Source organism: Neomonachus schauinslandi, chromosome 3, assembly GCF_002201575.2.
Source record: "Neomonachus schauinslandi chromosome 3, ASM220157v2, whole genome shotgun sequence".
Lineage (NCBI taxonomy): Eukaryota > Metazoa > Chordata > Mammalia > Carnivora > Phocidae > Neomonachus > Neomonachus schauinslandi.
The window spans coordinates 189,661,055-189,686,213 of NC_058405.1; the positions used below are offsets into that span (position 1 = coordinate 189,661,055).

The 25,159-nt window shown below is 52.2% G+C and overlaps 1 protein-coding gene across 1 annotated transcript in view; it reads left to right on the top strand.

The window, feature by feature from the left end:
• LOC110570949 (leucine-rich repeat flightless-interacting protein 2) overlaps nt 1–25,159 on the top strand; it is a 149,171-nt gene that overhangs the window by 63,288 nt on the left and 60,724 nt on the right. The window contains exon 2 of the mRNA XM_044913631.1: nt 21,432–21,518. Within this exon, the coding sequence (XP_044769566.1) occupies nt 21,432–21,518 (87 nt within the window). The remainder of the gene's footprint in view (nt 1–21,431; nt 21,519–25,159) is intronic.

The window sequence follows — 25,159 nt, forward strand, 5'->3', positions numbered from 1 at the left end:
AATGGAAAGGTGCTGCGCAGGCCTGGGTAATCTCTTCATAACCAGCTTTTTAATATGAGGTGTTCTGTGATATTAGTCAAAAGGATCCATATAAAGTAAAATAAATAAATAAATAAAGTAAAATAAGCTCATTGTTGTAAAAGTATTTAGAGTTGTTTATTTTGTTGTAATCAATATGAATAGTGATTCATGTTCACGAAAAACAGCAATTACGGGTGTGACTTAGAAAAATGGTTTCGGGTCAGTCATCTGATTAAGGGGAGGTTGAGAGCCCCTCCCCCACCTCCACCGTCTGTCCCCTGCTGTGGGCTAGGATCCCAGGAAGGGCTTGTCTCTGTGGTTCTAGCACTTAGAACCAAACCACAGGAGGAGGCGAAGCTCGTGAATCGAGCAACAGGCCAATACCGTGGAGATGAGTAAACCAAGTTTGGGTGTGGCCACATTGGTTAAATGTCCTGGCATTTGCTGGTTAGCTATGATTTTGATGTTCCCAGAACAAAGTGAGACAGCTCTATTTACCTTTGGTTCTTTTCTTAGGGGCTCCTTAAGAAATTAAGTCCCTGCATATAATCTTATGGTACGTCGGAGAACTGCTTCTTTAGATGTGGGACATTTAACTTTTGTCGGGAAGGCACAGAGGATCCCAAGCTTGGCGGCTTCTAGGAATGCCTAGGACAAGGCAGAGCTTTTACAACACCTACAGCATCTCCCCGTACAGAGCTCCCCGGCCTGAGCAGTGACTGCATGTCTGCAGGTCCTTAACCGCCTGGCACCTGAGAACGGGCTGGAACCTCCCAGTCAACCTGTTTCAAGGGGCACCCTGACCAACAGAGGGTGGAACTGGGAAATTGGACCAGTGTCCTTAACCTCACAGCTCCTCATATAAGGACCTGGGGGAGAACTGGTCCCGGCTAGGCGGAGGGCCGCCCTGTTCCTGAGCACCCCACCCATGCCACTCGGCCCTCTCGAAGACACCCTGGGAACCCAGGGCTCCCTAAGTGCTCCTTCTCACCTGACACTCTCAGGCGGTTTCAATTCTGTTACTGTGCCAAGCTGCCTTTCAAGCTGTGAGCACGGGGAAATGTGTCTTGGAGTGTGTCCCATTCTGCAGAACATCACTTTTCACAGCCGCACCCGTCTCTGACGTCTTCGTGCACTTTCCAAAAACAAGTTTGTAGGTTCCAGTCACTCATTAATCATCCTCACAAGTGGCCTTGCTATAAGTTTAAAAAAAAAAAAAAAAAAAAAAAAAAGGCCTGTTTGGGAAGGGGGCTTCAATGAGGGGCCCTTTCCATTAGAGACCTACTTATAATCAAAATTAACAGAAGGCGACTAGATAGAGCCTTTACACGTTACTCTTGGGCCCCGGGATCTATATAATAACACCAAGAGCAGGATTCGGGGCTCGCTCTACTTCCAGTATAGACTTTGCCACTTGCCCGTGGCTGGAATGGTTCTGAGGCTTGGCCATCTCACGGGGTCAGCTGGACTGAGACACACTCAGTCAGTGGTGTCCCATCTGGAAGGGTGTTAGAAGAGCAGGTTCCTCTAATGTGCTACCACTCTGTGCAATAAGAAATCTCCTGGGCACTGACTATTATTCTTTTATTGCCGGTACCGTTAGTTTGTTCCTAGGACTAAAAGTAGTTGCTTCTTACTCCCTGACAGTGTCCTGCCACCCACAGCTTCTGCAGCCAGCCCTTCCCGAAGTTTCCCTGGTCATTCCATTTCTCGGCTGTTTGAACCTGTTGTTGCCCCACTTCCTTCCTGCTGTAGAGAAGGACAGGAAGACCTGGGGACTCTGGTGACCAAGGGAAGAGAGTGGCTGACCAACAGTGTTGGTCTGCAGGGCTGCTGGGGGGGAGGGGGGGGTTCTGCACGTGGGTGCCCTTGGTCCTCCCCTACACCGGGGGCGCTACACCGGGGGCATTATCCTTACCCTTGGCATGTTTCAGATGAAGCTTGAGACACAGGGCTAAGCAACTTGCTCTAGATCCCACAGTAAGTGGCCGAGCCAGGAATTCAACCAAGTGCTTTTTTGTTTTTTAAGATTTTATTTATTGGGATGCCTGGGTGGCTCAGCCGGCCGAGCATCTGTCTTCAGCTCGGGTCATGATCCCAGGGTCTGGGATGGGGTCCCACATCGGGCTCCCAGCCCAGCGGGGAGCCTGCTTCTCCCTCTTCCTCTGCCTGCTCCCCCTGCTTTTGCTTTGTCAAATAAATAAAATCTTAAAAAATATATATATTATTTATTTATTTGAGGCAGGGGGGCGGGGCAGACCAATAGGGACAAGCGGACTCTGGGCTGAGTGTAGAGCCTGCTGCTGGCCTAGATCCCAGGACCCTGAGATCAGGACCTGAGCTGAAATCAAGAATCAGATGCTTAAGCTACTGAGCCACCCCAGGTGCCCCTGAACCAGGTGCTTTAATTCCAGAGTCCATTTAACCCCTTCCCTGCATGGTTTCATGGAGCTGATACCTAGAGACTGGATGGCTGCCTGGGGGTTGGGGAGAATGCAGATGCCTTCCAGCAAATGACACCTGTTCCCTGTGCCCTGCTATGGGAGATGAGGTCACAGGGTTTAGGATGGCTAGTAGCTCTAGGATTCGCCTATCTAGATTGGAATATTCAAACTGAAGTCTCAAAGAAGGCTATTTTATTGTCTTTCTCATCAGTGAAGTTACTACTAAAATTATAATTGCTTTCCATGATAAATTCTGTAAGTTCCGTACGTGTTTGTGCAGAACAGTGTAAAATTATTTTCTTCAGTGAATTTAACTTTCAAGAATTAAGAATTGTAACACACTAACATATTTAAAAAGAGGTATAGCAAGAAAACAGGTATTAAAATGTAGGCATTTCAATCTCTCTGAAAGTTATTTTGGCAAACCTAATGATGCTATCCGTCAAAGCTTGGAAAGCTTGGCGCTGTGTTCACCTTAATCAAAGTTGAAGCCTGGTGAATTCCTCCCACAGCGGTCACTCCAGACATCTACTCAGCCTCTCTTTTCTGTGGCCCCTACCCTCTCAACTAGGTCAGGTCCTCCTCGGGTACCTCCTCTGCCCGCCCACCCTCCGAGTTAACCCCTTCCTTTACGAGCCCCCTCCTGTGAAGCCTGGTGCTCAGGGGCGCCGGGTCCACAGTGGGAAGGTCCGTGCGCACAGGTCTTGCGCTCACATGCTGGCGAGAATTGGATTAGGGTGGCAGAGTAGGAAATTGGGGTACTGTAACATCGAAATGTTAATCTGTGGTCTCGCAAGACTTTCTGGAGCCGCCTTTGCAGAGAATTAGGCCAAGCGATTCTGTTCAAAGTTCGGGTTTGGAGGCGGGGAGGTGCTCTTTCTGAGAAGAAGCTCCTGGGTAGGAGGGCAGCGTCGAAGTAGGAGAGGAGGACCGCGCGCAGTCAGGTTCCAGGCACCGCGGGCACAGGGCCTGGCCAGGACAGGTTAGCGTTTCCATGAAAATCTGCCCCAGCCTGGCGAGGTCAGGAAACGTGGCGTTGCTCTGCCCACTGGACTTTGAAACAAGGAGCCTCCTCCTGCGGCTGGAGGAGGCGCGTGCTGGGAAGGCCGGCGCGGTCTCTCCTCTCGGCTCGGCCCTTGCCTCGCACCATCCTCCCGGCCGCGCTGCAGCCCCCCGGATCCGCGCCGAACCGCGGGCTTGCTGAGCGGGAGGCGGGCGCGGGCGGCGCGGTTTCGGGGAACTGGAAGCCGGCCCTTCTCGGGGTGACGCGTTAACGGGGTACCCTCGCCGGCAGGTGCTGCTGTGCTCGGGCGGAGGTTGCGGCAACGTAGAAGCTCAGTTTGGCCGGAGTTCCGGGGATGTCGCCGGGCGGAAGCCGCGGGGCGCAGGGCGCCGACAGCTCCGGGGCGGGGGCGGGGCCAGGGCGGCAGCCCGCCCCGCCCCCGCGCAGGCCCCGCCCCGGAGGACCCCGCCCCGCGCTGGCTCCTCCCCTGAGGACCCCTCCCCCGCGCAGACCCGCACAGGCCCTCCGCAAGCCGACCCCTGCCCCGCGTGGGCTCTTCCGGCAGGACCCCTCTTCCCACGGCCCTTCAACTTGCCCTTCCCCGACTTTGGGGCGCGCAGCCGGGGCGGGGTTGTGGGCGGGGCCGGCTGGGTTTTTTTTTTCTCCCCGCCCACCTCCGCCTTTCCGGTGTCTGCCGGAGGGGGTTGGGCGGTGATTGATAACCGCGCAGCTGGGGCGCGGGGCGGGTAGGACGCGGGGTGGGGATGGGGGAGGACCCGCGGGGGCGGGGCGCGCGGGCGGCTGGGCGGGGGACCCTCGAGGGCGGAACGCTCCCGAGGCGGCCCTGGCTCCTCGGCCCCCGGGCGCCCCCGCCCCCGGCCCGGCCAGCCCGGGCCACCTGCGCCCCGCCCCGGCCGCGCCCGAGCCCGGGAAAGGCGGAGACGCGCCTCTGCTCTGGGGAGGGCGAGTTCCCGTTGCGACGCGCGCTGTCTCCGGGACCAGTAATCCCGCCACTCTGGGGATGCGGCTGCGCTGAGAGCCTGCCCGCCCGCGGATCCGAGGAGTTTACCGAGTCTCTTTCCCGGTTGTTCGAGAAGGCGGACTTCTAGCTGGGCAGCATGACCAACCCTGCGGCCACGCAGAACAAGGAAATAGACTGTCTGAGCCCAGAAGCTCAGAGACTGGTAAGAGGAAAGCACGTTTTCGAAACTTTCGCTTTGCTTCTGGTTGCCGTCCTAAGGCCCGGGGCAGCGGGCACCTTCCGCCGCAGTCCTCTGTGCCTGGTGAAGTGCGGGGTGGGCTCCGCGTGGCCGGCACCCCCAGAGATGAACGTCCCCACGCGACGATGCGCGGGCGGGAGCGGGCTCTGCTGTCGCGGGCGTTCGCGGCCCCGTGTGCACTGTCCTCTTTGAGCGCTGGAAAACACATTTTACTGGAGGAAGCCGCCCCTCGCCGGGACCAAAAGAAACTCGGTCGCTCCCCTGTTCCTGTAGTGGCGGCCTTGGACGGGCTCACCCCAGCCGGCCATGGCCGTGGGTCCCGCCCAGCTCTCAGACCTGCGCGTGGTCGAGAGTTTCAGTCGCAGCTGCTGGTTTGGTGTTTTACAAAATACAGAACCTGAGAACTGGTGCCCGAAGCCGGTGCCCTCCCCCTGAGGCTGGCACCACCAGTGGCCGGGGTAGTTTGGGGTACTTATCTTGCTCTGGACCTTAGGACCAGTGGGGCTGAGCCCGATTGCTCCAAATACCTCCAGGGTCCCCGGTCACCAAATCCACCTTGGTTAGTCTCCTGGGGTCTCCAGGTCTGGGCAGGATCCTCCATGCGTGGGATTTTGCAATTATCCAGCTCAATACCCACCCAAGACTGGGATCATGTATGTAGGGATAGTTGGGCCTTCAAATTGGGCAGGGGGTAAGGTGGGGGAGTTTTGTAATTACCCATTTTCTGGCAGCTTGTGGTTGACTGCGAATGGAAATATAAAGGCAAAAGGGTGCACTTTGGGAAAGAACCATGAGGTCAGTACTGCAGAGACCCTACCTAGATTTTCACTTTACCTGGCTTTTGTGGAAGCCTTGATAGAAGTGTGAGCAGGACACAATCACTCCTTCATCGGGCAGAAATTAATCATCTACTAGGTGTTTGTGGAGGATCCAAGATAAATAAGACCGCCCTGACCTTGGGGAGCTTCCTGGTAAAGGCCAGGGAGAGGCATAGAAATAGACTTTGATGAATCCACACTTGAAAGTTGCTTTCCTTGCTGAGTAGTGTCAGGTGGATGTTTTTAAAGTTTGGGTTAGTGTGCTTCTTCAATGGCCTCATTTAAAGTCCCTGCCATGAGCCAGACCTTTGGAGCTGGTTCCTACGCCTTCACCTGGCTGGTGTCTGGGGGCCTGGGAGTCTACGGAGAGATCCTTGTGTCACCATCAGGGAAGGGCCCTCGGAAGAAGGAAGGACGAGAAGCTTGCTGGGAGATGCTGGGGTTCTGCAGAGCCGCCTAGACAAACCATAGATGGCAAGAGCAGGGTACTGTTAGCCCTGGGCAAGAGTCGAGCTCAGAGGGACAAAGTGCTGGGCAGGGAGCCGTTGATGGGGAAAAGAGTAAACATGGACAATCAGGATGTGGGGACAGGAGGGACAGGCCATCGGAGGAATGAGAAGTAACACGGGCTGTCTGTGGCACTGGCTGCCAGGTCCCATTAACCCTTACCCGTGGATTGGATCTGGTTGAGATGCACACTTCATAGAGGTGCTGTGGGAATAAGTCACAGGAGAATGTGGAGTGGGCTTTGATTGAGGTGCTTCACTGTACCCCCAATTCAAGGATCCAGTAAGCTCTGAAAACTGAAAATTGTTTTTGTTTTGTTGGGTTTTTTTTTTTTAAGTCTGTGGCAGAATTCATTTGGCAGGGAGGCCTGCCCTGGCTGATGGGAGGCTATTTTCCATCTTTATCCCCTTCATTGTGAATATTCATCCATTTCTCTGCAGCCTGGGAATGTCCTTGGTTGAGGGCTGTTACTCTGGTGATTACAGACTACAGGGCCTATGGAACATATTACCCTTCTAAAATCCAAAAACATTGGGGCGCTTGGGTGGCTCAGTTGGTTAAGCGACTGCCTTCGGCTCAGGTCATGATCCTGGAGTCCCACATCCGGCTCCCTGCTCGGCAGGGAGTCTACTTCTCTCTCTGACCCTCCTCCCTCTCATGCTCTCTGTCTCTCATTCTCTCTCTCTCAAATAAATAAATAAATCTTTAAAAAAAAAAATCCAAAAACATTGAATTCTGAAACCTGTTTGGCCCCAGGGGTTTCCAGTAAGAAGTTGTGAACCTATTATAGTTTTGTTTTGTTTTGTTTTTTAGTAAATAGTAGCAAAAAGTATTTTAGAGTGGGGCATGGGAAATAGAAGTAAAACTCAGTCCTTCTTTTATGAGGTTAATGGTCTGGTTAAAAGGAAGTGCCGAGGGGCACCTGAGTGGCTCAGTTAAGCGTCTGCCTTCAGCTCAGGTCATGATATCAGGGTCCTGGGATCGAGCCCCACATTGGGCTTCTTGCTCAGAGGGGGAGCCTGCTTCTCCTTCTCCCTCTGCCTGCCGCTCCCCATGCTTGTGTTCTCTTTGTCAAATAAATAAAATCTTAAAAAAAATAAATAAAAGGAAGTTCTGAATGGCCAGTTGGGGGGTGCCTTACACAACAGTGAGCTCTGGCCCTGGAGCTCTGTGAGTGTAGAAACCGTACATTTCTTTAACTTTTGTAACTTCCTCATGCTTATGACGGGTTGTGTCACCTGTGGTCTCTTTCCACATACTGATGAGCACTAAGCCCTCACAACCACTGGTCCTGTCCTGAGGACAGCCTGTCTGGGCCGAACGTGGACACGGTCTCCCAAGCCCCACGTCATCATTATAGGTCCCTGTGCCAAGGTCCCCAGGTCTTGGTGAGTGGGAGCATTGACCTGTGTTGGGGGGTGCAGTCAGTGCAAAGGTGGTAAGCCCGGCCGTCGCTCAGTCTGAGATTTTGAGCCCTGGAAATCTGCCTTGTTTTAGATGGGTCACTTTCCCAAGCAGTTAAGACACAAAAATAGTGAAGTGTAAGGTTTTTTCTTATAGGATTAAGAGTGTTCCCCTAGGGCAGAGATGGAGATTAAATTTCCCTTTTGCTTTAAGAGTTACTTTCTCCAGCCTGAGCTAATACAACATAGCGGAAGCCTCCTTAGCAAATTAAAAAAAAACAAAAAACAAAACCAGCCCTGCAGTCTAAACTGCCACTTAGAGCGAGCACAGGAAATCAAGTTATTTATAGTTGCAGAACTGTTCTCAAGTGAAGTTGATTGGAGTCTTACCTGATTAGAGGTCCTTATCTACATTTCTACAGAATTGTAAGGGCAAATGTTGGTGCAACAAGTTTGCTCCTCAAAAGGCAATGTTCAGGAGGAATTTGTTATCCCTGAAAAATCAGGCTATGTGACTCAGCAGAGGCATTGTTTATGACTAGTTGCTCAGTGTTTCCAAGTATCTGTTCATATTTAAAAGTATTAATCTTGGAACCTCAGAGGCCATAAGGTTCAAATCACTAACCTGTTATCGAAGTGAGCCTGTTAAACCCCCACTACAGGTTGGAACGGGGTAGGGAGCAGAGGAGTTTTTATTACCTACTGCTTTTACTTTGGGCCACCGAATTTTTTTTTTTTTAATAAACTAATTTTCATGGAATGGATTTACTAAATTTTCATTATTTACTTTCTAGATAAAACTACATTGGCTTCTTTTTCCATGTTGTTAAACAACCATTTTTTACTACATCCATGATGTAATAATTCAGAATTGCCATGCATTTGATTTGATTGATTGAGACCACTACTAAAATCCCCTTCCCCTGGCCAAATTCCAGAATAAATAAACAACAAAACCAACAACAGAAATGTGTATTCTGAGACTCATCCATTCATTTGGGCGAGGGCCAGAGTTCAAGTGGTTTTCTCCTTAATACAGTAACTTGACAATTCTAAAGCCATGTAAGTGGTTTTGCCTTGAGTCGAAAAGCACAACTATTTTGTAGTAGAGAAGTAATTTATCTTAAATTACTGTAATGAGGACTTTTAATTATAACCAAAATGTTTCATTCGTATGTTTGTGTAACCAAGCTTCTCAAAGGAACCTCATTTCTGATCCTCATGTCTTTTTTATTTTGTGGCAAATGGGTGTGTACTCTTCCAAGGGGAAGAGAAATAGAGTGGCCTTTTGGTGTGGGCTGGGAACCTCCCCTTCCTCCTCTGAAATTCGCCTGTGCCCATTCTCCTGGTGGGTGCCTCAGCTTGCTTGTCTTCTCCCGGTGCCTTTATTTTTATTTATTTATTTTTTTGAAGATTTTCTTTGTCAGAGAGAAAGAGAGAGCATAAGCAGGGGGAGAGGCAGGCTCCCCGCAGAGCAAGGAGCCTGATGTGGGGCTCGATTCCAGGACCCCGGGATCATGACCTGAGCTGAAGACAGATATTTAAGTGACTGAGCCACCCAGGCACCCCTCTTCCAGTGCCTTTAAACTCAGTCTGAGCTGAATTCGCCCTGCTGGATCTCTAGCTGCTATAGGGGATGCTGTGTAAGTATTAATAGCAGGCAACATCCCCAGACCCCTGCAGTGTCAGCCCTGCTAAATGTTTTCTGTGGATGGCTTCCCTAACCCTTGCCAGAACCTTGTTTATGTCCATGTACAGATGAAGGGGAAACTGAGGCTCAGAATGGTCAGGGGACTTTCCCAAGTGCACCCAGCTAGCAGGCGGTAAAGCCAGCTCAGGCCCAGGCCTGCTGACTCAGAGCTGGTGCTGATACCTGTCACCACTGTATACAGTCAGTCCTTCACGGAGGGTCTGGCCAGCAGCTACTGCTGTGAGCTTCTCTCTGCAGCCCCCGGGGTTTCACATCCCCAGTGTGGGGCGGAAGCATTTCTTGTTAGAGGCAGCCTCTTAGGACACATGGCCTTGCCCCTGAATGTACAGTGAGACATCTTCATTTTATCAGACATTTCCTTTCTCTCTGGTAGTTTTTAGACAAAAGAACTTTACTTTTTTTTTTTTTTTAAGATTTTTTTACTGGGCCGCCTGGGTGGTTCAGTCGGTTAAGCGTCTGCCTTCCACTCAGGTCATAATGGGATCGAGCCCTGCATCGGGCTCCCTGCTCAGCGGGGAGTCTGCTTTTCCCTCTCTCTCTGCTCCTCCCCCCACTTGTGCTCTCTCTCTCTCTCTCACTCTCTCAAATAAATAAGCTTTTTAAAAAAGAAGATTTTTTATTTATTCATTTGAGGGAGAGCAAGCGAGCAAGCGAGAGCCCAAGCAGGGGGGAGGGGCAGAGGGAGAAGCAGACTCCCAGCACAGCAGGGAGCCCTACAGGGGCTCCATCCCAGGACCCCACCCTGGGAAGACAGATGTTTAACCGACTAAGCCACGCAGGCACCCCAGACAAAAGAACTTTCAGTGGACTTTATTTTTCTAAATAAGGAAAAGAGTAAAAATGAAAGAGCCACAGAAATTTCTGTTTTTCTATTTTCACACTGCCCTAACTTTGTAACTGTTATGTGTGTCAGCATACCCCAGGAGCCTCCTTACTGGGTGTTGTGTGGCTCCACCCCACCCCACCCAGACGGAGAAGCTCACTGAGAATTGAAATGATGGCCTCTGGGGGCGCCTGGGTGGCTCAGTTGGTTAAGTGTCTGCCTTCAGCTCCGGTCATGGTCCCAGGGTCCTGGGATCGAGCCCCTCATCCAGCTCCCTGCTCCGGGGAGCCTGCTTCTCCCTCTCCCACTCCCCCACTCATGCCCTCTCTCACTATCTCTGTCTTTCTCATAGATAAATAAAATCTTTAAAAAAAAAAAAAAGAAAGGAAGAAAGAAAAAGAAGTGATGCAGCCTCTGTTTCCCTCCTGGCCGGTTCCAGAAGTATCGCTCGAATAGGGGGAAGGTTATAAATAGTTGTGCGCTGCCCGATGGAGGAAAGCCCTGGTGCTGCCAGAGTGTCCAGCCTTATTCTGAGAAGGAACAATGTCAGTGTTTTGTGACACCTTAAAATGTGGAGTTTGCAGGGAAGACCATCTGTAGAGCAGATTGAGGTGAAAGGAGTGGAGCCCAGATGCGTTGGCTGGAGGGCACCTGTCACCTGGAGGGCCAAGCTGCTCTCACCTGTCAATCACGCATGGTTATTTGTGGCTGTCATGCTTTCCTTTGTCTTTCCAGCACATTGAGGCTATTGAAGGAAATGTGAACCTTCTCTCAGCTCAGAAAAATATCTCTCTCCTCTTGTGTTAACAGCAAGAGGAGAAATGTATCCCCATGGAGGATACTGTGCAACTGTTTATTCATCTGCATCAGTATGAGTAGTTGCTAAACTGAAGATTGTGTTGGGAAGTTTGGCTGGGTAAATGTTACTTTGTAAAGTTTGGGTGAATGTTACTAGTCATTGCTTTCTATAAAGTAACATGAATAATATTGTTCCTGAATCATACCAGTTTGTTATTTTTTTGTGGGGTGCTTTTAAGAAGTTCATTATTCAGAAGGCAAAGTCAGGAGATCTCTAGTAGCAAAACGGGGAAACAGAACTGACAGTCTCACTGTAGAAACAATTCACCCCTGGTGTACAGACATAGCATTTTAGAAGTAAAGGAAGCTCCCAGAGATCACATAGCCTGGTTCCCCCATTCCCTGTGATGAGGGGTAATGTCCAAAAGTGATGCAGTTTACAAAAAACAGACTGTTAACAATAGAGAACACACTGATAGTCACCAGAGGGGAGGGGGCTGGAGGGGGGTAGTAAGTGATGGGGATGAAGGAGCTCACGTACCATGATGAACACTGAGTAATGTATGGAGCTGTTGAATCTCTATATTGTATACCTGAAACTAATATAATATGGTATGTTAATTACCGTGGAAATAAGATAAAATGAAATAGGATGTAAATAAATAAATACTATATGATTAATACCACCACCACCAACAACAAAAAAGGTGATGTAGTTTGTCAGAGCCCATGTGACTGGTAAACAGTAGAGCAGAACCAGAGGCTGGGTGTTGAGGCCCCTCTCTGGGTGGTCTCCGCATGCAGAGACCCTGAGCCCTGTGGCCCAGCCTGCAGAGAGGCGGTCCTGGATGCTCTGGGTTTTTCTACCAGGTGCCCTGGTCTGGGCTCCTGGAGGCCCATGGCCCAGGCCTTGCAAGGTAGAGGCCTCTCTGAAGGCTGGTGTTTTATCATAAAATTCTTTGGTAATTTTACAGTCTACTCCAGAACTCAATAGAGTTGGTTTTGATGGAAACGTGGTGTTTTTTTTGTTTTTGTTTGTTTGTTTGTTTGTTTTTTCTTATTATGTCTTTGCCTGTTTTTTTTTTCCACATTTTTTTTATTCTTATGTTAATCCCCATACATTACATCATTAGTTTTAGATGAAGTGTTCCATGATTCATTGTTTGTGCATAACACCCAGTGCTCCATGCAGAACGTGCCCTCCTCAATACCCACCACCAGGCTAACCCATCCTCCCACCCCCTTCCCCTCTAGAACCCTGTTTGTTTTTCAGAGTCCATCGTCTCTCATGGTTTGTCTACCCCTCCGATTTCCCCCGCTTCATTCTTCCCCTCCCGCTACCTTCTTCTTCTTTTTTTTTTTCTTAACATATATTGCATTATTTGAAACGTGGTGTTTTAGATAACTAGTTAAACCTTAGTCTTTTAAAACAAAAAATATTTATTTATTTATTTATTTGAGAGAGAGAGATTGAGAGTGAGCGGGGGGGGGGGGCAGAGGGAAAGAATCCCAAGCAGACTCCACCCCCCCCAACACAGAGCCACATGTGGGGCTCGATCCCGCAACCCTGAGATCATGACCTGAGCCGAAATCAAGAGTTGGACGCTCAGCCGACTGAGCCACCTAGGCGCCCCTAAACTTTAGTCTTTAACTTTCTGTTTTCCAAACCTTCAAGTAAAATGGACAAAGCGTGTCATGTTTAGGTTGTGCTCACACAGCAGCCCCCAGCCCCGTGCCCTTAACCTGTGGCTGGGCTGTTTGGACTGCGGCCGAGCCGTGGAGAGGCTCAGCTCCCCTGTTCCACTCTGCACTTTTAAAGCTATGGTTCTCAACCCAGTCGGACCCAGTGCCCCCTTTTTATAACAAGTTTTTAACATCCTCGTTGCTAACCTGGAATGGAATTCATACGTGGTAAAATCTGCTGGTACACACAACGTCAAGTCAATGTAATATTTCAACTGTTGCATTGCAAAGAAATAAAATAAAGGTAAATCTCAGTAACAGAAAGTGGATTTCGATAGAGAAACGCTCCAGCCCCGGTGTGCCAGAAGATCAGGGGAGCAGTCGTGGGTGTGCAAACGTGTGTCCCGAGCCATAGCCGCAAACACGGATAGATGTAGGTGTGTGGTGCTGAGACTCAGACACCACGCGTTCTGTTGCTGTTGGTGACTTGACATTCCTAAGTGGTCACTAACTCTTGAGAAAGTTCTGAACGGAGCCAAGTCATCTTCCCTCAATTTTAATGCTGATTGCATTCCTGGAACATCCAGTGTATGTTAAAACTGTGCAAATCGTATTTTGATTTTATGCGTAAGTCGGAATCAGTTTGTAGATCTGAAAATTATAAGGCGGTTTTTTCTCTCCATCTGAATAGTCAGTGGGAAAGTTCTTCAATGTGCAGGCCTGTCTGAATGCAGGATGCTTGGCCTGCCGTGTCCTGCCCCCAGGCCTATCCGTGCCTGCTTCCAGTCATCATGACAGCCTCACAGTGCCCCCCACATTTCCAAAATGCCCTCTAACGAGTTGGCCCTGCCCCCATCAACAAATGCAATCCCAAAGCATCTTCCCCTCCATGGTGATTGTACTTACAGGCATGGCCATAAAGCGTACGTCCCCTCACTGGGGGAACGGACAGTAATCGTGTAAGTAAGGGTTTGGGAAAGATGAGCATGTCTTTTGAGACTGGCATGAAGTGCACATGGCGGCCGAGGGCCATGGGGTGGGGGGTGCGGGGTCCAGAGGCAGCACCAGTCGCTGTGTGTGAGCTGCCTAGCGAGCACGCTCCCTTCCCTGTTCATGGCCCTGCGGGAGAACACGTCCCTCGTTCCACTCGGTTGCTTTGAAGAGCAGCCCATCTTGAGAATCTACCGCACACAAGGGATTAGGGATTTACCCAGAAAATAAGCTGGCTGTTGCCACTTCCTGTAGCGAAGGCCACTCTGGGAAGGGACTCTGTCAGCCTCGTCATTACTCTGCACAGCTGTCCACTGCAGGTGGGAAATGGGCAGCGCATTATGAGGCGCTTTCACATGGGCCCGTGTATGCGGGCTTCAGCGATTCCGAGGCTTCCAGCCTGCCCCGGCGGGAGCCGTGAGCCTTTGTCGTCCCAGGGCAGAATCTCACATGGACAGAAGGCTCTGCTTGTTTCCAAACAAAATTGGTTCTTTGTCATAGCTTCAGGCTTCAGCTGCATGAGATTCCTATTACCTTCCCAGGAGCGAACCTTTCCCTGAGAGCTGATGAGCTCTGGTTAGATTATGCGGCCTGGAGAGAAGTCCGGTTTCTCAGTTCTGCTTGATTCTAAAACCCGAAGGCCAAAATGAATGTGTACAATCAATACCAAGGCTTCCTCCTAATTCTAGAATGCTCTACAGCCAACAGATCACATGTGGCTCATTCCCATGTTACGTCTGAGCAAACAGAACAAAGAGGTGGCAGTCACTGGGGTCCCTGAGGTGTGGCCACGGCCCAGCCCTCTCTCCAGGGACCCCAGTGGTGTTCTTAATGGGTGGGGACAGTCTCCTCCCGAACGCCTGTTCTAGAACAGCAGCGCGCATGGCCACAGAGCGTGGCCCACCGTGGGCGGCACGTCAGCAGTGTGCGTGAGCCTGCCCGGGGCTGTGCATCATAGTCGTGAGAGCTTGCTTCCGGAGCCCTCATCGTGGTGCCCTTCCAGCCCCCAGGAGATGCAGACAGTCGGGGAGAGAAGCCTCTTAGCCCCCTGGAGGAAGGGACAGAAGCGCATCTCAGTCCCGTTTCTCAAGAATCACCCCCGAGTCGCAGCTCGTAAACCCAGACAGGATCCAGCTCCCACGTAGAGGTCTGGAACCCCTGGGAGCAGCTGCAGAGTTGCAGAGAGAGTGAGAACATTTTCTGTGGCCGCAGGATGCGTGGTCTCGGGATATAGAATGCCACGCTCTGCTGGACTCCCAGGAAAGCGTTGAAGCTGAGGACACGTACGCACGGAGCCAGGCTGCCGTGAAGCAGCACGAGGCTCTCCAGGAAGTGACTGAGTCTTCCCCCCACAGCAGCAGATCCTGCTCCGGGACTCCCGTTCCGCCAGTGCTTACCACCTTGCTGCTCTTTGAACATCATCCCATGGGGTCCTCCAGGTAGTTAAACGGGTAGGAGCTACAAGAAGCATATAGACACCCTTAGAGCTCTTTGAGCCCCCAGAATGTCCTCGGTATTGGGGGACAAGGTATTGGGGCTGGTGTGTGGCTGCCCCAGGCTGGGCAGCGACCCGTCCCATGGGCAGAATCTCCACCAGCCGGCGGGAGTGCAGGTAAGGTTGGCCGGGGCGGCAGGGCATGCAGAGGGCCTTCCTCCTCCTGTAGTTCTCCTCAGCCTCAGTCCCCAGCCGAGCGGGGCGGTCCCTGAGTTCCAGCCAGCACCCTGGGATGACTGTCATACTGTGGACCGTCCGGGGCTCGAGCAGGAGTCCTGGCCCGTTCTGGTTGTTCCTGCCACTGCCGCCTCCCGTGTCCTGCTCGCGTGGAACCCGCTCTGGAACCGGAGTTCATCGAGGCTGTGGGCAGAACGTAGTGACCCCACTAAAGGACTCCCGCTTGCCCCCCGGTTGGTTCACCTCATTCCCCGGCCCTGTCAGGCCTGTGCTGCGGGGACGGGGCTTGTGGGGGAGACATATGTCCCCCCCCCCCCCCCCGGCCCCCTGTGCCCCCCTGCGGCCAACCCCAGGCTGGGGGCCTCGGTGCCTCCGAAGACCCCGCTGGGAGAGCTGGGCTGTGTGAGCCACTTGTGAGGAGGCCCCGGGGGTCAGGCCTGTGCTGCTGTGTGTGTCTGTAGCAGCTCTCGAAGCGCACACGACGCCCCCGCGTCGGAGAGCTGTCCTGTTTGTCTGTCTGCGGTACAATAAACTATAACGGAGGCAGTGGGGAGTCAAGGATTCTGCTTTTTAGAATTATTCTAGGGCACCTGTGGTGATGATGAGTTGGAGGCTTCTCTTCCTGACTGTTTCCATTGTCAGCGGGCACCTTGCTTTAAAGCCCAGCGTCTCTGAAGCTCCATTTGTGGGGTTCCAGGCCAGGCCAGGGGGTCCCTGGGGGAAGGGTGTGGCTGGCCCGTCAGGGGAGAGGACACTGCATTCTGGCCAGGAGCCTGGCTGGATTAGCTCCTCCCCGGACCCTGGAGGGGCCTGCTGGGGGGTGGGGGCTTGCAGGGGGAGTGGCAGGGGGGCTGGGGCAGCGGCAGCCCTGCAGGAGTTTCCAGCAACACCCCCGGCCACCTTCTAGCAGCCCTGAGCATGGTTTTGGTTTGGGGGCTCCTTCCTTTCCTTCCTTTCTCTCTCTTTGTCTCTCTGCCTGCCTCCCCTTTTCTCCCTTCCTTTTAAAATTTTGCTATTTATTATGAAAAATGTCAAACATATCCAAACATAGATGGGATAACAGAAGACAGAGGTCCCCACACTTGAGCAAGTGTTGCCCCCCCACGCTAGGAGCATGTTGAAGCCCAGATGGCTGGGCCCCACCCCAGAGGTTCTGATGGGGGGGCTGGGGGCGATTCTGCATCTCTAACTCATCCCCAGGTGTGCAGATCCTCTGGGGGGGGCACACTGTGACAGAAGGGCCCAGCAGTTGTCAGCTTACAGCCCTTTAGACCCCCCACCCCACTCCCCCTAGTTCTCAGAAGGCAAATCTGATGGAGCTGATACTATTTCAGTCTTAAATATTTTAGTGTGTTCTCAACAAAAACGCGGTGGGGAGGAGGCTTGGGGCCCAGAGCTGTGCCTTCTCTGGAGCCGGTGAGGGCAGACGCTGAAGGCTTGGCGCCCCTCTCCTGTTGGCTCTTGTAGGAAGGGAAGAGGGCCGCCCAGGACCCGGGAGGAAGGGCCCAGCCAGCTTGCCCTGCTGCTGCCCCAGCAGGTGCCTTGAGGTCACAGAACGAGCTTGGTCGCAGGTCGCTCGGGAGCGGCCAAGGAGCTCCACGGGGGCTGAAGAATGATGGAGCAGACAGCTCGCTGGCAGGGGTGTGCAGTCTTCTTTTCCAAGCTTGCTTTTCTGAACTCTTGTGCCATTTGTACTTTCTGTCCTAAATTCCACAAACCCATCCCTTTCCTTTTCTCCGTCCCTTCCGTCCTTCCAGCTTCGATGGACCATTATCATCTCCCTTGAGTTTGGGAGTTTGGGGGTATCGAGGTAGCAGCACACCCCGACTCTGAGACCCACGCAGGCCCTGGAGGCGTGCTGGGGTCAGCAGGCTGGATGCTCGGCACGTCCAGGTTTGGGGCAGCACCGTGCGCATCACAAGCGTCCGGATGTGGTGCGTGGGGATTCTTCACCAGGGTTCTCTGGCTGCTGAGCACACGGGCTCTCCTCAGGACCTTGGGCTCCCGGAACCCCTCCAGTGCCCTCTGGCTGCCCCACTTTGCTTCATCCCACCTGTTCACGTTCACGGGCTCGCTTCCGGGATTCCATACAGCCTCCCTCAGCCTCTTCTCGTTCCCCACATTTCAGCCAGAACGGTAGTTCTCAGAGGTCGACCCCACTGTGTCCCTTTGTAAAACCCTCCAGTGGCTTCACATTCCTTCAGGATAAGCTTCCAGATACCGGGGCTGAGAGCTAGGGTCTGCACCCCAGGCCCTCAGGCTTCTCCACCTTGTCCCACATCCCCCCCATCACTATACTCCCCAGCCCTGGCTCTCTCCTCCGGAGACTGGGGACCCACACTGCGGTCTGCAGGTCCTTCCCTGGCCATGTCTGAAGGTGTGGCAAGGTTGGGTGGGCCTGGGCTGGTGATAACCAAGAGCTGCAGTCCCCACCAGCTAAGTACAGAAGTGAAAGTAAGCTTTTGGAAACTCTCCTACAAACTGAGATGGCTGTGACCTCAAGAACATGAGTTTGTATTTCACGAAAGTGGCGGGTGTTGATGGGTTTGTCTGGTACATAGAAGCATTGGCCTGAGGCACAGGGAGGCCAAGAGCCTTTACCTGGCCTGGGGCGGTGGGAGGGCAGGGCTGGGCCTTCCACGAAATGCTGCAGGGGAATGAATTCGTGTTTGCTTCTCACTGTGGTGGACCAGAGCTGTTTTGTAGTTTTTGTTCATTTAATGACTTGATCATACAGATTTTTTTCTCGTGACTTTGCAAGGATCATTTGGGTGATCACTGTCTCTTAGGCTCTGGGTCAGGCCCCTTGGTGTTCTTGACAATGTCATTGTTTTAGGGTGAATTCTGTTGTTTTATTTTATTATGAAAAATAAACTCTCTAGTTTTTCATTCAGGCATCTCAGCCCAGGGCCAGGCTTATGATGCTGGTCTAGTCTTGTGCTCACAAAGTTGGGTGTGCAGAGGTTTTGGACTGGTTTAAATGTTGGCCCCTATGTCTGTTGGTTTTTAATTTGCCAGATTCCCAGAAGTGAGCATGATTGTTACCACTTCCTGTATCACGGGCATCTTGCTTCCTGCCTATGAGTCCCATGTGAATCCTAAAAGAGGAAGGTGTTTTGTAAGGCAGCGATTGCAAGGATTTGAAATTGTACTAAATTAGAAATTTCTCCCCTTTCTGAATTCTAATCTGAGGTCGATTGACTACAGTCGATGTATCTTTGAGGCTGGCTGATGCGTCCTCATAAGGAATTTACTCTATGACTTGGTTCATTCACATGGTTCCTTTTTATCATCCCAAGCCCGGGTCCCTCAAATTGGGAGTTGGTGGGGTTTAGTCTATTGGCGCTGTTGTCCTCTTAGCCAGGACAGACTTCCTGGGTTGGACATGAGGACCACAGGAGTGGGTGGGCCATGACGGGAGCCTTTTCCTGAGTGCAGGGAGGCCCACAGGGGTAGCTGGGATGTAGTCTATGTGGTCTGATGGGATGTTATTTTGGAGGCCTGCCCATCTGGTGGGGAGGTTGCGCCAGGGGTCACGGACTGCATGTTCACGTAGGTGGTCTCTTGAGGGCTCTTTGGCCCAATCCCAAGCAGAGCTAGACGAAGGTAGGGTGGGACGGGATGGGTGTACACGTGCTCAGATTCTCCGCAGCTCAGAGACACTAGCCCTGTGAGAGCCGACCCCGCCTCCTTATCTTGTTATCTCTTGCTGTGTAACAAATATCCCAAGTATCCAGAAACCTAAAACAGCACACATTTATCATATTAGGCTCTGTGATCACAGTTCTGGGCACAGCTTACTGGCTCCTCTGCTAAGGGTCGCACAGGCTGTGGTCCTTCCTGGAGCCTGAGGTCCTCTAGAGCTCACAGGGTCATGGGCAGAATTCAGCTCCTTATTGTTGCAAAGCCAAGGTCCCGTTTTCCCACTGGCTGTCTACCGGGGTCGCTCGCGGCTCTTACGGCCCACCGGCTGGTCCTTGTCATGTGGCCCCTTACGTGGCCCTCTCACACAGGCCGGCCTGCTCTTCAAGGCCAGCAGGAGAGTCTGTCTGACTTCCAGACCCTCTTTTAAAGGCCTCGCCTGATTAGGTGAGGCCCACCCAGGATAATCTATCTTTTGATTAAGTCAGCTAACGAGGGACCTTAATTATTTTTGCGATTCTCTCTGCCATGCGACGTAACCCAGTCACAGGAGGGGCATCTCTCCTACTCACAGCGATGCCCACACTCAAGGGGAGAGGATTATGTGGAGCAAGTGCATCAGGGCAGGAGTCTTGGGGACCCGCTGAGAATAGGGCCTGCCCCACTCCTCTCTGCCTGTGTCCCCCTGGCAGCCCTCCCTTCTTCTGTTCCCTTTCCTGTTTCTCACATTCCCGCTCCACCCCGGCCTTCGCCCTCCTCCGTCCCCCCCCCCCCCCCCCCCCCCCCCCCCCGCCCGTCCCAAGCTGGAGGCTATGGTGGCCTGGTCTGTACTGGCTTAGACACAGCCCCAGAGCCAGCAGGCAGGGAGCCCAGGCCTGCCCGCAGGAAGGCAGGGAGGCAGGCTGCACTCAGGGTGAACCTAGTCCTCTTGCTGGCCCGGCCATGGGGCTGTAGCATCTCATCATGGCCAGATGTCAAACAAACCTGCCCTTCCCCTCCCCGTGAGCTTTGCTGGATCTTTTTATAGACCCCGAGTGGTCCTTCACACAGTGTAACATGGTTTAGAAAATTGAAAATGGCACCGAGGTATCACTGTTCTGAGGCAGTTGTGATATTTGACCCCCCCCCACCCCGCCCCCAACTTGAGGACCTGGGCTTGGGTTGATAAAGGAACCACACAAATGAACCAAGTTACAGAAGAAATTCCTTATAAGGCCACACACCAGCCAACCTCTGACAGATCAGCTATGGTCAGTTTTCACCCTAGATTCGAATTTGGACAGAAGATAAATTTGTAAGTCAGTACAAGTATGGCGTGGGGGACATGGACGTCCTTGACCCCAGGCCCCGCCACCCCGATGTGAGCCTGGTCCTGTGGGAGAAGCTGGACGATGACACTTGGGCCACCTCCTGCTTGCTGGACCACTGGCCACACCTCTCACGGTCCTGCTTTAACACCTGAAACCGTATCTACAGAACTGTCGGTGGAAGAATGACAACTGTATTCATTCCCCAAAAAAAAACAGTGGAAAGAAGGTGGCATTTGCTTGACTCCGGAAAACCCGAATCCGGGTACACCTGCACCAGGTCCTCACTGAGCCGTGTGCTGTGTCGGCTGAAATAGTGAATAGACAGGGGATCTGTGAAGCGGGAAGCAGTGTTTGAGTGGCAGGTTGAAGGGCGTGGGTCAGCCCTGGTCCAACATTTTAAGTGGTCTTCTGTACAGTTTGGCTAAATAGCTATCCAAGTTGATAAAGTGTTGCATGGAGATGGTTTGTTTTGTTTTGTTTTAATGTAATGCTTCTAAGAGCTAGGACTCACTGACCGTCCTGCTCTGGTCTTACTTGTCTCGAGGAAAGACGAGCTTCCCAGCACTGCAGGTGTTTGAGCGGGGAGCTGAGGGCAGCAGGGCGTCCTGAGCGGTGACTAGACAGGAGTTCTGGAAAACAGCGTCGGAGTCTCAGCCCTGTGCCCTGGGACGGGCCTCGGCTTCCTGCTCTGTAAAAGGGAGGGGTTGAGCCAGTGGCCTGTGGTCCTGCCCAGCTCTAATGCTTTGCCCCGTGCGGTAGTCTATTGTAGCTCCGGAGGAAGGCACACTGCCCAGCCGTGCCGCTTACAGGCTGTGTGACCTTGGTCAAGTTACGTACCCTCTCTGTGCCATAGTTCCCGCCTCTATAAACTGGGGATGGTAATAATATCTACCTAACAGGGCTGTTGCAAGGGGTATATGGCACAATATATATAAAGTACTTAGAACTGTGCCCACTTAGGGGCGCCTGCGTGGCTCAGTTGGTGAAGCGTCTGCCTTCCGCTCAGGTCATGGTCTCAGGGTCCCGGGATCACCCCATGTCGGGCTCCCTGATCACTGGGGAGTCTGCTTCTCCCTCTCCCTCTGCCCCTTCCCCCCGCTTGTACTCTGTCTTGCTCTCTCTCAAATAAATAAATAAAATCTTAAAAAAAAAAACAAACAAACCTGTGCCTGCTTGGCATTTAGTAAGGGCCCCATAAACAGTAGCAATCCTTATTACTCTGACCACTGCTCCTGTCATTCCTGATGACCTTTAACTCAAATGAGTCTGTGATGTGTTAGTGTATCTTTATTAAGCCCCGAACAAAGTCTCTTTACTAACAGCCTCACTGTTCGCCCGAAACAAGCCCCTGGTCTGTCTTCTCATGAAATCTCCCATCTGTTTCAGGCGGAGGCGAGGCTCGCTGCGAAGCGGGCAGCCCGCGCCGAGGCTCGAGAGATCCGAATGAAGGAGCTGGAGCGACAGCAGAAGGAGGTAACGCTTGAAGTTCTGCGTTGGTTCCTTTCACAGGCATTTTTATTTTAGGTAGAGCGTGCAAGTGCAGACACACCTGTTGCTGGTGACGCACCTGTCCGCTTGACGTTGCTCATGATCGGAAGGCACGGTGCCTGTGACTTTTGTTCAAGGTCAGGCCGGGGAGTGCACATAGCACGGATACCAGGCGTGCCTGTCCCAGTCCTCGACCTGCCGGATCCCGAGACAGCCTCCCGCATGGCCGCTTGCCTGCATACATCCAGCCCAGCCTTCTGGCTGAAAGGAGCCAAGAGGTGTTGGTTCCGAACCTCGAGGTCCAGCTGTCCAGCTAGAATATTGAGCCTCTGAGTTAAAATGTGAAAGGACAGAATATTACTTTTTTAAACTCACCAAACTGTTTTGTTTAAAAATATTTCCCCTGTGGCGTTTACCTGTTTTAATAAGTTTCATGATGCCTGAAACCCACGTGTGATGCAGAAAACAGAATATACACCACGGGTGGAATAATTAGGGAAGAAACTGCCCCTCCCCCACCCCCGGGGAAAGTGGACAGGCATGGGCTTACACACCTGTTAACGCTGTTTGCGACTTATTTTCGTAATCTTGAGCTCGAGCCGAGGTCATGTGGACAGCACGAGGACTCTTAAACTTGTCGTTAGAGCAGTGAGCTTTTCTGTGACCTTGAAGTCGGGGTGGTAGAGGAAGCAAGGCCCTGTCTACCAGACCCGTGTTCTCTGTGGGCCACACCCTGCTGGAACATCCACACCAGACCCCACTCGAGGGCTTTTCTTGTTCAGAACATTTGGATTTATTGAGCCGGAGAGAGGCAGCCAGGTGCTTTTCCTAGGGCTGATTTCACATAGCCAGAATTTCAAAGCTGAGCCAGTGTTTTAAAGCATGTGAGATTTCTGATAAAAACCTACGTTTCCAGTTTCTCTTCAAATCCTTGCAGATTCCAGCACACGCCCTCACATTCCCCGTAGCGGGAGGCCCGGCCATCAGCCTGATGTGCTCATTGCCACTCCCTGCGTGTGGAGGGGCACCATGCCACATGGTGGGCAGGTGATGACCAGATTCAAATCTGGGGAAGAAACCTCTTCCATGGGGTTTGAAGAATGGATTGAAGATTGCTAGAAGCTCCAGGCCAGGATGTTACTTAGGAGAGTCAAACCACAGGCCCGGTAGTGGGAGGGCAGGGGGGCCCCCGAGGGAGCCCCCCAGTGATGGGGACACGGGGGGGCGTGGTTTCCAAGAGAAGGGCCACACCACGCTCCAGCGGTGCCTGGGAAGCGACTCAAGCAGATGAGGAAGCTGCTGCCCTGCAACGATGCTTTAGGTATTATTCATCCTGTGTTTACAACGTGGGTAAAGCCTGAACAAATATTTGAAGGTAATTCACCACGTCCTCCCCCCTCGTTAGAAATACAAACGCAGTCGGAACTAAGTCTAGTTTCTAAGATATTCTGCCTGTAGAATTACTTCTGCTTTGATTTCTTGTACTTTTTCTCTTAATTTATGCAAAGCACGGGTTTGGCATTTTCCCAGTGCCTTCCCCCCCAAGAATCACAGTTGTCATTTTAAAACTGGAAATAGGCACTCTGGAATTTTCACGTGGGTGATTTGGACTCGCCCGTTGCACTGATGACTACCGTGAAGCACCCCTTCCTGTCACCTCACTTAAGGGTGAGGTTCGGCCCCAGTCGGGATGGGGGCCTGATGGATACCCGTCCACCAACTTAGGGGACATGTCTCACCAGGAGCGATGGTCGAAGATCATTCAGAGACGCATTTTCAGAACATCTCTGGAGAGAAGTATCTGAATGGGAGGTCCATTCAAAAAGTATGGATCTGGTTGCTTGTAGACTTTGTCACGTACCTATGTGAGACCCTGTCACCATGCCGGAGGAGACCCCCGACACCAGGCAGCTTCTGCAAACTCAGACGCTGGTATTAATAGTAACCAGAGGCCACCCAACGGAAAAGTTCTTTTAGCCTGAACTGGTTTTTAAAAATAGATATTTTTCCTTTTTCAGATGCTTTTTTCAAACTGCCTGGTGTCCGTTTCCCGTTAGAATATTTCTGTTCGTTCAGCAGATACTTGCACACCCACTGTGTGCAGGACGCTGCTGCCCCCCGCCCCACTTTAGAAAGGAGCACAGCAGTGGGGCGGTAAGGTGTCCACGGCGTGGGCCACGAACTCTGCCTCGCGGGCTGCACCACCATTGGGGGCCCACAGCCGCCGCCCTCTCGGGGCTCATTCGGTTTTAATCCGCTCTCCTGGTTCTGCAACAGGCCCCCAGTTGCTTGGTATATTAAGGTCGTAAAAGCCTTATAGGGAGAACTTCCCAACACGTGTTCCTGCTCTACCAGCTTCTCCCCAGTTGACCGAATCCCAGCAGCACTGGTGTCTCTGGTGGCCTGTGGCTGCATCTGAGCCCGCTGCTGGAGCCGACGGGCCGGCCCCGGCGAGAGAGGGGACAGTGAGGCCAGGGGGCACTGCCTTGGGCGCTCAGGATGGTGTTAGTAATCTTAATTTTATCATCATCCTCCAGTGTAAGAGAAACTTGCACTCACCAAGAGTACGATGTGAAATTTCTACAAAACCAAGACAGGAGTGAATTATGCGGTATGTATATACACATCTGTTTTCCAAATTATGTGTTTAGATTAACTGGCCTGTCCTTAATGACGGGTGGAGCTGATTTAAATACATGCTTGATAACATAAGTGGCTTATCATTCACAAAGTCCTTTAGCAAAAGTTCTTGATTTAGAAAATGAAAGTGAAGAATTGAGCCACGAAAATGTTTGGGTGGCCTCCTTTAGAAGCAAAGGCCCCCCTGCTCCCTTCGGCTCCCACTGCCCCTCACAGCAGCCTCAGGAGGCCAGGAAGCCCCCACTGGGCACACGGGGCAGGGGAGCCCCCGGCCCCCACCCCAGGGCATTTGAACCCGGGCCCGTGCACTGGCAGAGCCCGCTCCTGGGCAGCACAGCCTGTCCCCGGTGTTTGGTGATGGCCGAGGAGCTCACCTTTGCAGAGAAAAGCTGATTAAAACCAGGGATCTGATCAAAAACGCCACAGTTGGCCTCCTCGGTCGTACATATATTAGAATTGTGACATTCTCATTTTAACTGCATGTTTCACATCTGTTGTCAAGACATTGAAGTGGTTCCTGGGAATCAGATGTTGTATCTTGAGTTGAATTCCAAGGAACGTCTCACACGAAAGCAGGTGGTCATTGGGGTCCCGTCAGTGTTCAGCTACACCACAGAGGGGCTTGCAGACGCGGGAGTGGGTTTCCACAATGAGTGGGTTTGAGTTCTGAGGGGCCAGCAGGAAAGCTTGGCTTTGCCTGTGAGAAGGTGCCTCCAGTGAACACCAGCTTCTTAATTTCTCTTCGCAATGTGATCTCACCCTGCTCCCTCTGTGATCTCACTCTGTTCGCTGTGTGATCTCACGCTCCTCCCTCTGTGATCTCACCCTGCTCCCTGTGTGATCCCACAGACCATTCACCTGTGCTCACCTTGCTCCCTGTGTGATCTCACCCTCCTCCCTGGGTGATCTCACCCTCCTCCCTGGGTGATCTCACCCTCCTCCCTGGGTGATCTCACCCTCCTCCCTGGGTGATCTCACCCTCCTCC